At 38.4% G+C, this 16,379-nt stretch overlaps 1 protein-coding gene across 2 annotated transcripts in view; it reads right to left on the reverse strand.

Moving 5' to 3' along the window:
• Window positions 1-243: 243 nt before the first annotated feature.
• Window positions 244-16,379, reverse strand: part of tpcn1 (two pore segment channel 1) — a 111,157-nt gene continuing 95,021 nt past the window's right edge. Inside the window, exons 24-27 of one of the 2 annotated variants that reach the window (XM_072587359.1) lie at window positions 15,323-15,407; window positions 14,963-15,102; window positions 9,532-9,609; window positions 244-9,098 (exon numbers count right to left, since the gene is read on the reverse strand). In XM_072587359.1, the coding sequence (XP_072443460.1) occupies window positions 8,973-9,098; window positions 9,532-9,609; window positions 14,963-15,102; window positions 15,323-15,407 (429 nt within the window). In that variant the 3' untranslated portion in view covers window positions 244-8,972. Of the gene's footprint in view, window positions 9,099-9,531; window positions 9,613-14,962; window positions 15,103-15,322; window positions 15,408-16,379 lie in introns of both variants that reach the window. The other variant, XM_072587358.1, reaches the window with a different exon arrangement.

Consider the following 16,379-nt stretch of genomic DNA (forward strand, 5'->3'; position numbering starts at 1 on the left):
TCAAGACTGACTGCATAGCTCATGATCTTGTAACTAAGTTGAATAGAATACACACCCACCCAGGGAAACCATCTCACATTGACTCCAACTCTTCAATCTGGATGAAAGTGTGAAGATCCAATAAACCTAGATGGATTGTTCACAAATGCAGGCAAGGCATAGATTTCAAATACATTTTTGAAGCATTTTTTTATTTCTAATTAGTTTGCCAACTAAATTACAAATTTTTAAAACTGCAGCAAAATACAGTATATTCAAATTTTATTTCAACAAAGTGACAATAGTATATAAATAAATGGAAAAATAGGCAGCATATTTTAACTACTCTCCTTTAGAATCCTAAAATAAAACCAAAGGTAATGTTAAAAGGTATATTTTCAATAAGGTTCACAACAAATGCAGTACCTTTTTATAAAGGAACAAATATTTTGTGCACCCAATGGGAACAGAAGCTTCTATAGCTGCACCTATCAGTTGACTGACTTTTCCACTTGTGCAGTGCTATTTAAAATTATTATAAATGCATACACAAAGTATGCTTACATTTCACTATGACTACTGCTGGCGCTAGAAAATCTGGTTTTGCGACACAAATACGCTTAAACTTTATGTTTATCCAAGAAGCAGAAGTTTATTGCAGTAAAGCCCAATTAACAGCCAAACTGGATGCCACTACAGAGTTGCAAATGAACCTGGGATCTGACAGCACTAGAGTACAGTAGTAAGAGTTTGTATTTATATAGCACCTGTAACCTCAAGGCGCTTCATTCAGGAGTTGATAGTGTCACAAAAGATGATATTAGGACAGATGACCAAATAAGTAAACTTTAACAAGCCTCCTAAAGAAGGAAAGGAAAATACAGTCAGAGAGGTTGAGGAAAGAAAGATACAGTCAGAGGTTAAGGAAAGGAATTGCAGAGCTGAGAGCCAAGCAGAAGAAGAACGACAGGATCTGTAAAATCAGGATGTCTAAGGGGCTAAAATTAGAGTGCAGATATTTCAGAGAATTTTGGGACTGGAAGAGATTACAAAGGAAGGGAGAGGCTAGGTCATAAATTGATTTGAAAATGAGAATTAATATTTTAAAAATAGGTATTTCTTAACATGGAATCAATTGCAAGGGGATGATGGGTGAACAAGATTTGGTAAGAGTTGCGATATGGCTATAATTCTTAAATTAGCTTCAATTTAATAGTGGGTAACATATGCCAGGACAGCCAAAAGTGAGTCTGAGTTTACAGATACCAAAAGCATGGATAAAGTTTTCAGCCACAAATGAACTGAGGTAGAAGTAGATTTGGGCAATGTTTTAAAGCTAGAAGTTAAGGGGTGTCAGTGATGAAGCTAGTTTTTTTTGAAGGAGTGGCCAAGAAAGTAGATTAGGGCAGTGCAGTAGACATTGTCTACATGGACTTTAGAAAGGGCTTTCACAAGGTACCATATGGTAGGTTGTTGAGTAAGGTTAAATCTCACAGGATCCAGGGACAGCTAGCCAATTAGATACAAAATTGCCTTGACGGTAGAAGACCATGGTAGAGGGTTGTTTCTCAGAATGGAGGCCTGTGACCAGTGGTGTACTACAGGTATCAGAGGGCTCAGCATCGATATTCATCATTTATATAAATGATGTGGATGTGAACATAAGAAGTATGGTTTGGAAGTTTGCGGATGACACTAAAATTGGTGGTTATCTGGGATTGCAGTGAGATCTTGATCAACTGGGTAAGTGGGCTGAGAATTGGCAGATTGGGTTTAATTTAGATAGCTGCATTTTGGTAAGGCAAACCGTAACAGGACTTACACAGTAATGCTAGGGCCCTGGGGAGTGTTATAGAAACGAAGAGATTTAGGGGTACAGGTTCATATCTCCTTGAAAATGGAGTCACAGGTAGACAGGATGGTGAAGTAGCATACTTGCTTTCATTGGTCAGAGCACTGAGTATAGGAATTGGGATGTCTTGCTGTAGCTGTACAAGACACTGGTGAGGCAACATGTATAGTGCTGTGTGCAGTTCTGGTCAGCCTACTATAGAAAGAATATCATTAAACTAAAAAGAGTGCAGAAAAGATAGATTAGAATGCTACCTGGACTGGAAGGTTTGAGTTATAAGGAGAGGTAAAATAAGTTGGGACTTCTTTCGCTGGAGCATAAGAAACTGAGGGGTGACCTTATAGAGATCTATAAAACACAAGAGGCGTAGATAAAATAGATAACCAATAGCATTTCCCATGGAAAAGTCTAAAACTAGAGAGGGTAAACGTTTAAGATGAGAGGAGAGAGATACAAATGGGTCCAGAGGAGCAATTGTTTTCACACAGAAGATAGTGAGTGTCCAGAATGGGCTGCCAGAGGTAGTGGTGGAAGTGAGGACTTTTATTTCAGTTAAGAAACAGACAGGTATGTGGATGGGATAGGTGCGGAGGGAATGAACCAAATGCAGGCAAATTGGACTAGTTTAAATTGTGAAAACTGAGTGGAATGAGCAAATTGGGCTGAAGGGATCCATGCCGTGGATCTTTATGACTTAGATATATGAGTAAAAACTCACCTGATATTTAAATATTACACTATAGTTGAAAACTGTCTGGACTTGTAGGCTAACATTTGGTGATCTTTTTTTGAAAGGTTAGTGAACTCGTCAAATAATTTGGCATTGTCACTGCCTTAGAAGCAATCTCTGTCTACATTGGTGAAAACAATTGTTGCAGTGTTACTTGGAAAATTATGCCCAAAATGAGAACAAAATACTGAAGCAAGGTCAGTTGTTTTATGCAGGGTTTACAAAACTCAGATTAGGATGACTGTACCAGAGGACATAGAGAACAAGGATGAACAGAGTGAAATGGTACATAGAAAACAATTTAAGTCAGATTCTCCTTTTACCACTACAACTGAACAATTCCTTGCTGCCCTTGCAGGTGTTAATGTTGAGAAGTCAGAATATAATTACATATGGCCCACTAATAAGATGTTAAATCTATACAATCATATATGAATTGACTTGGAATCCAATTTGACAGCTTATATAGATTAGAGAAGCTGGACCTTACAAAAATAAACTATTTCAAAATGCTCTATGCACATACAATTGGTACATTCAATCCCTCTATTTTACTATAATTTACCTAATCTATTAGATAGTCTAAACAGATTATTTCTTGTATTTAAATAATGCCCAAAACGACATAGTTCTCAAAGGTAGATGCTACTTTCACTATACCTGCTGAAACACTACATTCAAAGTGATTTCCTCACACTGCTGTGCACGAAGTGCAATAACATTACTTAAAGCAACGTGCTTACAATTCAACATACATTTATTTTAAATTTTATGTGGAAGACAAAGTAAATTATTGCTCAGTTATCCAGATAAAATAGCGGAATCTTATGACCCAAACACTAAATACAATATGCTTAAGCCAAGCTTTAAAACAAAAATTTAGGAATGTGTTTAGATATGGTGATTTTTGATGGAGGGTTATTTTTATTTTATAATTGCCCGTGTAATGGCAAGTTTATAGAGTTATAAATTCAAACAAAGGAATTAACTCCTCAAATGAGAAATGCTTTCAGTACAATTAAATTATACAATCAAAGACACAAGTATTTAACTGCTTGATACTAGCATACATATGAACTAAGCAATGCTAAAAATCAAAATACTATACCTGCAAGGAAAATATAGCAAAATATTTTTAGTTTTATGCAGGGTTAATCATACACTTCAAATACAACTGTACATGTAAATCTGATCTTGAGGGGGCATACTTCCTTGCAAGACATACAGAGAGAGGAAGCCATTTTTAGCATTATGTAGACTCTGGAAGAGTTCCAATAGACTGGACAGCAGCTAATACAACCCGACTCTTTAAAAACAAAGATGGGAGAGAGAAAATGGGGAACTCTCGGCAAGTTAGCCTGACACTGGTGGTGGAGAAAATGCTGGGATCAATTATTAAGGATGTAATAACTGAGCATTTGGAAAGTGACAGAATCGGTCTTAGTCAGCCTGGATTCACTAAAGGGAAATGGCTCTTGACCAATCTTGTGGAATTTTGTTTTGAAGGATGTGACCAGTAGAGTGGACAGGGGTGACTCAGTAAATGTTGTGGGTCTAGATTTTCATGAGGCTTTTGACAAGTTTCCACACGAAAGATTAGTAATGAAAATTAAAACTCGTGTTATCAGAGGCATTGTATTGATGTGAATAGAGAACTGGTTGGCAGACAGGAAGCAGAGGGTTGGAATAAATGGGTCCTTTGCAGAGTGGCAAGCAGTGATGAGTGAGGTGCTAGGACCCTGGCTGTTCACAATATACATTAATGGTTTGGACGAAGGAATTGAATACAATATTTCCAAATGTGTAGATGACACTTAGCTGGGTGGCAGTGTATACTGTGAGGAGAATGCTAAGGGGCTGCAGAGTGACTTGGACAGATTGGCTGAGTGGGCAAATATTTGACATATGCAATATAGTGTGGATAAATGTGAGGTTATCCACTTTGGTCACAAAAACAGGAAGGCAGATTATTACCTAAATGGTGGCTGTTTAGGAAAAAAGTGAGGTACAATGAGACCCGGGTTAGTGGTGGAACAATCATTGGAATGTAGGTGCAGCAGGCATTGAGGAAAACTAATGGCGTGCTGGCTTCATAGCAAGAGGATTTGAGTACTGGAGTAAGGAAGTCTTGCTGCAGTTATGCAGGGCCTTGGTGAGGCCACACCTTGAGTACTGTATGCAGTTTTGGTCTCCTAGTCTGAGGAAGGACATTCTAGCTATTGAGGAAACCAGACTGATTCCTGGGATGGCAGGACTGACATATGAAGAAAGACTGGATCGACTGGGCTTGTATTCATTGGAAGTTAGCAGAATGAGGGGAAATCTCAGAGAAACATAAATTCCTAATGGGACTGGACAGGTTAGATGTGGGAAGAATTTTTCTGGTGTTGGGAAAGCCCAGAACTAGGGAGTCACAGTCTACGAACAAGGGGTAAACCATATAGGATTGAGATGAAGAAGAATTTCTTCACTCAGAGTTGTGAACCTATGGAATTGTCTCCCACAAGAAGCTGTTGGGGCCAGTTCATTAGATATATTCAAGAGGGAGATGGGTGTGGTCCTTGCAGCTAAAGGGATCAAGAGATATGGGGATAGAGTAGGAATGGGATTCTGAGATTGCATGATCGGTCATGATTGTATTGAATGGTGCTGCCGGCTCGAAGGGCTGAATGGCCTACTCTTATACCCATTTTCTAAGTTTACTTAAACAACTTGCAAATTTGAGACAGGATTTTTCTTGATATGCATGAAAATCCCCTTCAAATGAGAATGAGATGACAATTTAAAAAAAAACTTATTCATTCATGGGATGAGAACATTGCTGCCCAACCCATCATTTATTGCCCATCCCTAACCGCCTACAGGGCAGTTAAGAGTCAACCCAATTGCTGTGGGTCTGGAGTCACTTGTAGGCCAGGTAAACATGGCAGTTTCTTGCCCTGAAGGACATTCGTGAACTAGATGAGTTTTTTCCAACAATCAGCAATTGATTCATGGTCATCATTAGATCCTTAATTCCAGATTTTTATTGAACTCATCTGCCGTGGCAGGATTAAATTATTAATAAAAATGATAAAACATAGAATATTCACACCTAAACTGTGTATGCTATTCTTGGAAGACAACAATCTGTCTTAGTTAATGTATGGCATCAATGTAATTGGAAAGAGCAGTAATGCATTTGTCCACTATTAGACAAGATATAGTTTATTTGTAGGAAATTAAAAAACTTGAAAAAAATTCTGCAATTCTAATTTAGCCTTATTGTTAAATATTTTTCATTTGAAAGCTCTCATCTAAAACATCAAAAAGGTTTAACTTAACAGACTGACAAATAGGGGTGAATTAAAATTCCAGAGATGAAAGCAGCATTCTAAAGCACCAGTGAACGGCACTAGTTTTTATAACTGTGAAATTAGCATTACTTTGTTTCAGTTAGTTTGTATCCTGGTAAATAATTCCAAATCAGAATAAGTGGCAGCATATATTCAATTTCTTATCTTATGTTTTAGTATCTATATTTTGCATTAAATATTATGTTGATCCTCATCACACATAATTCTCTTTGTTGACAGCTTCCAAGTACGTCAAATTGAGTTAAAATATTCTTGTTTATTCTATTAGCTTTCCAATAACTTTTCAACAAGCAAATCTTCAATTTCGTAACCAACACAATTACTACAGTAAAACTGCTTGAGCATGATCACTATGCAAAAACCATTTCTTTATCATGTCTTATTAATTCAAAGCAAAGTAGTTACTAAATCCCAAGATTACAAGAAGGGAATGGGAAATTACATTACGTTTAGTCTGTAGAGTGACCAGGCTTAATCTGTAAAGTCAAGAACATCCAGAAACTGGGGTGAAAATTCCATGCACAAACATTTTTAATCCCTAAATCAAATCAAAACTTCAAAATGTTATTCCATTTCCAAAAAGGCACTATTAGCCTACTTTTGACCAAAAGATACATTCTATCACTCAGATGCTGCTGGATTGGACTGAGGAGGATTTGATCTTAGTTTATAATTTTGATGTCTATATAACGTACAAAACATTTACAATAGTAGTAAGAAATGCCTTGGGCAGGATTTTCATGATTTTATCAGTATAGTCATTGAGGTGGGTGAGCCTTCAAAATGGTGGGCAGGACCCAATTCCAGGATTCCTATCCACTTATCCATTGCCAATAATTTTACTGGCATGTGATGACAGTATGGGTAGCAATCTGGTGGCTTCAAGTTGGGCATTTTGGACTATTCATAACTCGTATAGATTTCTAAAGGCAACATGGTTCACAACAGTTTAGAAGAGTCATGAACCATGAGAAATCCACAGCCTGGAGTCAGGAACCTCTTGACAGATAAGTTCAAAATGTTGTGGCAACTTCACATGGCATAATGCAATACTAGAAGTTTAATATATTTTAAAAGCTAAGTGACCATTAAATTGTCCAATGCTGTGAAAGTAGAAAAGTCCTCAGATGCATTAGAGTCCATTATGTTGTGGATACAGTGGTGTTTTTTATTTAGTAATACTGACAATCAGATCTGACTGTGCCAATGGTCTATTGTGATTCAATTATTTAACCAACTAAAAGTAGAGACATCTGTCCCCATGCTTTTAAGGTTGAGCAAATGCTTGGGCACTTTGATCATTAGTATATCAGCTCCTCTGCTTTAAGCATGCACGGAAGCACAAGCTTTCTGGTTGAAAGCTTGGACATCTGTTCCTCAGCTTCAAAGGTCAAACAGATGATTGAGCTCTTTCAATAACTTTAACATGTTCAACTTTAGAATTTTTTTAAATAGCAGATTTCAATGGCATCTCATAATGAATACTTGGCTGAGCTCCAAACCACTTTAATAGTTTCAGCTCAGTAGGGTTGTTGTCACAGCTGTCAAGCAGACTGAGATTTTTATAAGCACTACAAATACTTCCCAAAGTTATTAAAGGGCTCAAGAGTTCTGTATATAGTGAATACTGGGTGAGTGGGTTTGGAGATTATGAACAGGGCAGAGATGGTGGGGGTATACAGGGGTGGATGCATGGACATAGAGGGTATGGAAGGGAGGTAGGAAGTGAGTACGAGGGACCTCACATCTACTGAATTGGACTGATGTCCTCAAGAAACTGCAAGTGAGTCTTCTAAACTTCTTGCCTCAGCATCTGTTTGTTTTTAAGGTGGCAATCGGTAACTTAGGAAACAAGTGGAATAGGGAAGTTAGGGAATGATCTGACTTATGATTTACATCTTGAAGGTGAAGATTCAGGTCCTTGTGTCAGAGCACTCAAATACTAGGTAACTAATACAGATTTACAAGTTATCGCTCACTCACTTTGAAAACTGGAAATGGCACTCTGTTCATAAAAACATTACATCAGTAGCACCTACAGTTTCACTAGCAAACAACATGTTTAAGAAAAACACAACTTCTGATTTTTGCAAAATAAGAATCTTGGGGTGATAGATATGTAAAAGGTAAAGTCGGCAAAGTCCCAGAGGATAATAGGGCTGCTCTCTCTTTAGAAAGAGATGACTGGTAATGGCTCACCCCAAGGATCACTTTGCCTCAGTCTCAACTTATGTCAAACCTCTATGAAGAAACAAATATTAAGTTTTGTACTGCTCAGAATTCAGCAAATAACATGGTCTACTCCAAATCAGTGAAGCATCATAATTTGAGGACATATTTTAAATGTGTACATACCCTAAGCAAGGCATGGATTTTGGAGATGCCTGCAGTAGTCAAAAGTAAACTTAACATTAATACCATTAAGTTTCCAGTTTAAATACAGGAATTGAATTATAAGTTGAATTTCCCAAGTGTCGTGGCAACTATATCTGAAATCATTACATTACTATGCTAATGTCCCATTAATACTGTCACTTGTCTCCCTGCATTTAACACTATGGCTTACAAATGGAAATAACCTTGGGAATTAGATTTTGTAAAGTGGGAGACAGTACTTCTTACAAGAACATTACATTTTATGAACAAACTTGAACAATGAGAACTGACTTACCACAAATAATTAAAGTGACAATTGGACAGATATTAAATTAAAATTTTGAGAGTAGCTATCCAGACAGCACTTGTGCAAGTCAGGTACCAAATGAAAGTGCTGTAAAAGGGCTAAGAACAAAATAATTCTAAAATAATTGACATATTTCGCAAATACAATTAAAAGACTTACTACGTTACAGATAACTTACCACAGATAAAAGTTATCAGATAAAATTTCTCAATAAAATGGCCACTATTTCTCACTATTCCAGCTCTTGCCAGGATTCTGCCGACACAGTAGCTTTTACAACTGGTGAAACATCCCCCAAGTGCATATGTGCAAATCACAATATATATAGTAATACTGAGTAATTATTGCATAGTGGAACTTTAGGTTATATTCCTAAATTACAGTCTGAGATCGCTGTCGTAATTCTGAAGAAGGCTGGTGAGTGCTTGAGTTCAAGATACATTCAAGTGGTTGATCATGCTGCATTTGGTTTACCCGGGCATGCTCTGCAAACCATTCCTGTTGGAAGGGGAGACATTTTTATTGCTGAACAATATGAGAAACAGTTATTAGTAAACAAAAAGAAAAATCAGCGTCCAACCAAAGTACTAATATTTTGTTAATGTTTTCAGATGTACAGCATAATTAATAATTCACACCCTTTAACATCTACAAACAAATCCTAAGAACTTAACTCACCTAAGTCTCTTTTGTTGATAATATACCTAGTGACATTTGTCCAACTGCTCCTCCGAACAGTAGTTTCCATTTATAAAAGGATTGGTATTGCTATCCTTGACCTGGCCACCATGATATTTTACCTTCCCTTTATAAAGGAGTTCTTTTTTTTACAAGAATATGTTTGACTCTAAGTATATTCTAAGAAGTTATCTAAGTGGGTTTGTCTATTTGGCAAACATAAGAAGGTACACCATTCGAAAGGTTTTCATACCTGAATTTCCTCTTCATACATTTTAATGCTCAGATCACTTTTAGTTCTTAATCTTCTGCCAATAAAAACCATTTTAATCTGCTGTAATAAAACAAGAAACAGTTTTCATGTCATAAAGCTGAAGATAGTCTTAAAAGTCCTCTTGAAAAAGACATTGCTTATGATCTAAAATATACAGGTTACAATATTAGCTCAGAGACAGACAGGAAGCGGAGATGGCGGGTGGGAAGAGTATAATGAGTTTGAAAAATACGTAAGAATACGTTTCACTCAGATCTCAACAATTCTAACTGAAGGAATTGGTTAATAATTTCTGCCTCAGTTTTCTGGTCATCATGAAAAAGTGAACGAGGCTTTTAACACAGATCATGGCTGCAATCAGAGAGGAGGACAGGATTTATCAAAGATCTTGGGATGCTGGGGTTGGAAGAAGGATATATGTGGAACAGTTTCTGGATCAGAGGTCATAGGGGATTACAAATGTTGGTGATGGAGTAGATCGGAGACTTTGGGGAATATGCAGAAAGCAGGACCCTTGTGGGTTGGTTAAGTAGGGAGGTTTTGGATTGGTTGAAAGGCTTGGTGGTTGGGGAGATTAGTGGCTAAAGCTTTAAAGAGGAAATTAGAAGGGGAAAAAGTCTAAGGTCTTTGATGGGAGGACCAGAACAATTAGTTGTGGAGGAAATCTGCATCCTTGGGGAAGAGGGTTCATGTAGATAGAAATAGTCTTAGGAGACTGGAAGAACAGTGGATATGAACAGAGGCCTTGCAGACAGGTAGGTGGTGCAAGATCAGAAGGATTGGTGATGGTAGAAGTCTGCCTCACATTTGGGGTTGGTTGTTTGTGATGTTTGATTGGCTGGGTCATCTAGTTTCAGTACGTAAGTGAATCTTATATGAAACAAAGAACTGTGTATACTGCTGATGTGAAACAAACAAAATCAAATAGGTGGAACAACTAAGCAGGCCTAGCAGCATCTGTGTAGAGAAAGCAGAATTAACATTTTGAGTTCAGTGACCCTTCAGTTCTAGTTCCGAAGAAGGGTCAATGGACTTGAAAATTAACTCTGCTTTGTCTCCACAGATGCTGCCAGACCTGCTGAGTTTCTCTAGCAATTTCTGTTTGTGGTAAGCAAATGTTCCTGGGTGAAGCTGTACTCAGGTTTCATTAGACTTTGGGTGGTTCAAAGACCAGGAAACTTAGCCAACAAATGGTTAATTCTGAGGTATACAGCTTGTTACACAACCCAACTCCTACATTACTGTAATATTGGAAGTACAATAAGGCATTTGAGCTCAAGTTACAGATATTTTTCATTTTTATATACTACTTAAATTAAAGCTACTATTTTTAGTGGTTTAAAAGTTCCCTTCTGTAAGAAGTTGCATAGTTACATCCTTATGCTGCTTAGTATTCATAGTAGTTATTTGTCTCCTTCGCCTTCCCTTTGGAAGTATCTAATATTGAAAGGTAAAGATGCTATAGTTGTACCAGACTATAAGCTTCCCTCATTAAAGAGTGATAATTTAACTATGGGTTACCACACCTCAGGTGAGGGGAGAGTTTGAGAAGGTGTGTTCTTCATGGTTACTTTAGCCAATGCAGAAATTGAGCCCACACTGTTGGCATCAGACTGCATTGCAAAACAGGCATTTATGCAACTGAGCTAACTGACTCCCATACACCTAATATTATCAGCAAACACATAAGTGACCAACTGGTTTTACGTCAGCTCCTATAAATACCATTCTATGGGGCATAGTAAGTTCTTTATGAGTAGCCCAATAAAACATTCCTTGGCCTTCAATCTGCCCCTTTTTTTATTAATTTGTGGAATGTGTCTTCGCTGGTTGGACAGGATTAGATTAAATTCCCTACAGTGTGGAAAAAGGCCGTTTGGCACAACAAGTCCACACCGACCCTCCGAAGAGTAATCAACCCAGACCTATTTCCCTCTGACTAATGCACCTAACACTATGGACAATTTAGCATGGCCAATTCACCTGACCTGCACACCTTACCATTTATTGCCCATCCCTTATTGGGTAATGGCTTAATTCCAGTGCTCACTTCAGATTTCTATAGAGTCAAACTGATGTCTTAGGTAGGTAGAATGGGATGAGAAAAGGCTGTATGGGCCATTCATATCTTTTCCCTCAGAGCCTGCATAGAATGTTTGTAAGAGGAGCAATCAACAACACAACTATTATGCATATCAGATATAATCACGTTTAATTTTCTTTGAATTCTATATCTGATAGGACTAAGATTGAGATTTTGAATACACAACATTTGTACACTCCTCAAGAATTTTAACTCTTTTCCCCAAATTTCTCCCCTTCCTTTGCTCCATCTTCTACCGAAAATTTCTACACTTCCAAGAATACTTCTCACCTTCCATTGCCTCAAACGTAACCAGTATTCATGAGTTAGCCAAGACAGTGAGCAGAAGCAAACTATTTGACCATAAGCAAATAGGGTATAATACATCTTTTACTGACTGTGCCAGCCTAATAATTTGCAGCAGAAACCACCAGATAACCCTCACATGCAGAAACTCTATTTTGATTCCTCTATTCCATGACCTGTTGAAGTGCTGTAGTGCCTCTGCTATAATTGGGTAAATGATCAGTAACAAAGGATTGAATTTGAGACTGTCTGCAGAACTGTGTGTCATGGAGTCATAGAGCACAGAAGCAGACTCTTCGGTCCAACTTGTCCATGCCGACATGTCTCCCAAACTAAACTAGTCCCAAAGTCACTGATACAGTACAGAAAGTTGAAAATAATTCTTGTAATAGTTAATTATGAAAGCTGGTCATGATGACAGCATGTGTCAAAGTGAATATGGAACATGTGCTAAAACTGCCACCTGGTGGTGAACATGTAAGTGTGCAACAATATACTTGGGCAGAAAAAACAAGGCAAGGGAACACATGATGAACGGTAAGACTCTGGTAAGCAATGAGGATTGCAGGGATGTCGATTAGTGTATACACTGGTCCCTTGAAGTATTATGACAGGTTGATAACGTGGTTAAGGCAGCATATGGCATACATGTCTTTATTGGCTGAGATACAGAGTTTAAGAGCAGGGAGATAATGCTGGAACCGTATGAAATGTAGGTTAGGCCACATCTAGAGTACTGTGAGCAGTTTTAGAATCCACATTTTGGGAGTGAAGTGATTGCACTGGAGAGAGTGCAGAGGAGATTTGTCATCGTGTTGCCTCGGCTGGAGAATTTTAGTTAAGGAGAGAGATTGGATAGACTGGGCTGATATTTTGAGCCCAGTGATCCTCCTTTAGCACAGATAGTAACTTGGAAAAAGTGGTATAAATGCTGAAGATGACAGGTTGAGGGCAAAGGAGTACAGGGTAGGTAGAGATAGTGCCCAGAGGGATAGAAAGACAGTTAAGCAGACAAAGGAATGGATAATGGTAAGCCATAATAATAATGGGACCATAAGTAGATGAAAATAAGTTAGATGTATTGAAAACAGCCCACGTCATTACAGGGCTAGGAGTGTGGGGGTCACTAAAGGACATTCAGGTAGGTGTACAGGCCCTAAAATTATTGAACTCGATACGGAGACCTGAAGGCTGCAGGGTCCCCAAGCTGAAACTGATATGCTGTTTATCCAGCTGGCACTGGACTCACTGGAACACTGTAGCAGACCAGAGACAAATATATTGGCCAAGGAATACTGGTGCGTTGAAGTGGCAGGCAACTGGAAGCTCAGGGTCATTTTTTTCATTTTTGCACACAGAATATAGTTCTGCATTGCAGCAGTCCAATATGTGTTTCGTCTCGTAGAGGAGACCACATTGTCAGTTGACTAGATTGGGTGAAGTATAGGTTATTGACTGCTTTGTCTGGAAGGTGTGACTGGAGCCTTGGATAGTGAAGAGGGAGGAAGTAAATGGATAAGTGTTGAACCTTCTGTGATTGCATGGAAAGGCATCATGGTGTTTCGGGGAGGTTTTGAGATTGGTCCACACCACCTCCACCATCCAAGGCTCCAGACGCACCTTCTAGTCAAACAGCAATTTACCTGCACTTCCGTCTAGTATTGTAGAACATCTACGTTCTGTCCAAAACGTGACCCGAGCTTCCAGTTGCCTGGCACTTCAACACATCACTATGTTCCCAGGCCAACATCTCTGTCTTGGGCTTGCTGCAGAGTTCCAGCAAAGTTGGAAAAAACATCTCATTTTCCATTTGGGAACCCTGCAGTCTTCACTAGTCAATACTGAGTTCACCGTCCTCTCTGTCCTTTATCCACTACCATATTCCAGGCCTGTAATGACATAAGCTGCTTTCAACACCCCCAACCCATTTTCATCTGATTATGATCCCCATTTTAGCTTTTCTCTTTCTCCCTGGCTGATCATCATCTATCCCTTTGTCTGCCTAACTGTCTTACTGTCTCTCTGAGCTTTGTCTCCACCAACCCATTCACTCCCACACTTGCAACTGTATGTCTTCAGTATAAATACGACCTGCTTGTAGCTACTATTAATATTGAAAATGGGTTACTGGACAAAATGTTAACTTGGCTTTCTCTGCACAGATGCTGTTTCTGTTTCAGATTTAGAGCATCCGCAGTTCTTTGTTTATTTTGGATAGACATGGGTTGTTTTCCTTGAAGTGGAGGAGAGTGAGGAGGGAGATGATTGAGACATATAAACTTATGAGGGCCATAGACGGGAGGCAAGAAGAAACATTTCTCCCTGGTGAGTGATTAATGTCTGGGGCATAGTTTTAAGTTAAGTAGCATGAGATTTAAAGACCATGTGTTAAAAACTATTTTTCCCAGAGGGTGGTAGGAATCTGGAACTTAAGGTTGGTAGAGGCAAAACCCTCAATATTTAAGTTGTATTTAGATGTACACTTGCGATGCTGAGATATACACTACGGGCCCAGTATTGGAAAATAGAATTTGAATAGTTAGGTTGTTGTTTTGCCCAGCGCATAGTCAATAGGCTGAAGGACTTCTAATTTCAGTGCACTAGACCACCATGGCACTATAGCTGTTCACATCCTTAATTTCATTTGTATTCAAACTGTGATAGCTCTTAATTATTTCAAAGTTAGCATGATGTAAAATATGAAGCTCCACACATATCAGGTGAACAAGACAGTACACAGGCTGAAAATAATATAGTTTTTTTTAGGTTGTTTGATTGTCTTACAATGACAAAGACATGAAATAATATCAGAATAAGAGACACTCCATGCCCTACACCACAGACACACAAAGAAACCAAAAAATCTGTGGATGCCTAAATAATACCTGTAGTCATCCTGGATATGGTGGTTTAGAAATGGCAATATTACCCACATTTAATAATTAAAGAATAATAACAAAAATGTTAAAACTCCAATTAAACAGAATACGAAGAGAAACTGGTATACGTATAACCACTTACATCATTGCTTGCCATTCTGGATGACAATTTAAGGAGTCCAGAGATCTCAGAAGATGGAGAACCATTCTGTCTGTTGAACTCAAGAAGTCGATCAACTTCATCTTTGTCTACTTCAGTCTCAAAAACAATTCCATTTTCATCTGTTATCAGTGACAGATCAGAATACAGAATACATAAAAACACTGTCCAAAAATGACAAAATTAGAACATGATTCATAATTCCAATCTTTGGTAATAACTGATCACTATTAAAAAAAAACAAAAACTGGTCAAAGAAATATTAAACTAAAATATAAAACATTGAGGCACAGAGCAAGAAGCAAACTATCGTTGATGGAAATTTATATGGATGACACGTACCTCCCTCATCTTTACTTTTTCTACTGTAGTTCATGCGGAATAGAAATGCATCCAAAATAAAGGCAACAATAATAGTAAGTACAACCTAAACAAGATAAAAAAAATTGGTAAGTTACAACTGTATGCTATGCTAAATAAATCTTGTTTAGATCCATCAAGAAATCCTTACATAAAGCCATTAGGACTGCCCATTGAAAATAAGGAAGGGTAGGCAAGTTATGACAATCCGTGCATCATGCTGATTTGATGACATTTTCAATTTCAATGCTCTAGCCTTTGCCAACGCTAAACATGCATTCAGCAGCAGGAAGGAAAATCTCAGCAGCATTGCTTACAGGGAGAAAGAGGATGACCAATGTGTCATCACCAGCTCAGCATGCAGGGCACCACGAATTACATACACATTGTACAATGAGCCCCACATGTAGATTCAGAAATGTGCAACAATTAGAAGACTTCCACTCCCTCAATACTCAGTGTACTATATTTAGGTCAATGCCTGCTACCCTGAAAGTGGTCATGGTACCTGAAATAACCCCCGCTCAGGGGCCGGTGTCCTGTCACCAAGTCACCCTTTATTTGCTTGTGCACTGTACACTGGCTGTCGTCAGCCAGCTCGGAGTCAATGCCCTGAACTGAGGAGACTCTAAACTCTTGGTTATACTTTTTATTAGAAAAGGTGAGTAAATAACAAGCAAACATGTTTATAACTGAATTAACTGCACAGAGGCTGGTATCCCATCACCATGCCACCCTTTATTTACTAGTGCACAGTATACTGGCCGGAGCTAGCCAGCTCGGAGTCAATCCTCTAAATGGAGAAGTTAATAATATCCTGGTCATGTTGGTCATACAGTCATAGAGACGTACAGCATGGAAACAAACCCTTCAGTCCATGCTGACCAGATATCCCAACCCAATCTAGTCCCACCTGCCAGCACCCAGTCCATATCCCTCCAAACCCTTCCTATTCATATACCCATCCAGATGCCTCTTAAATGTTGCAATTGTACCAGCCTCCACCACATCCTTTGGCAGCTCATTCCATACACGTACC

Source organism: Chiloscyllium punctatum, chromosome 17, assembly GCF_047496795.1.
Source record: "Chiloscyllium punctatum isolate Juve2018m chromosome 17, sChiPun1.3, whole genome shotgun sequence".
NCBI lineage: Eukaryota > Metazoa > Chordata > Chondrichthyes > Orectolobiformes > Hemiscylliidae > Chiloscyllium > Chiloscyllium punctatum.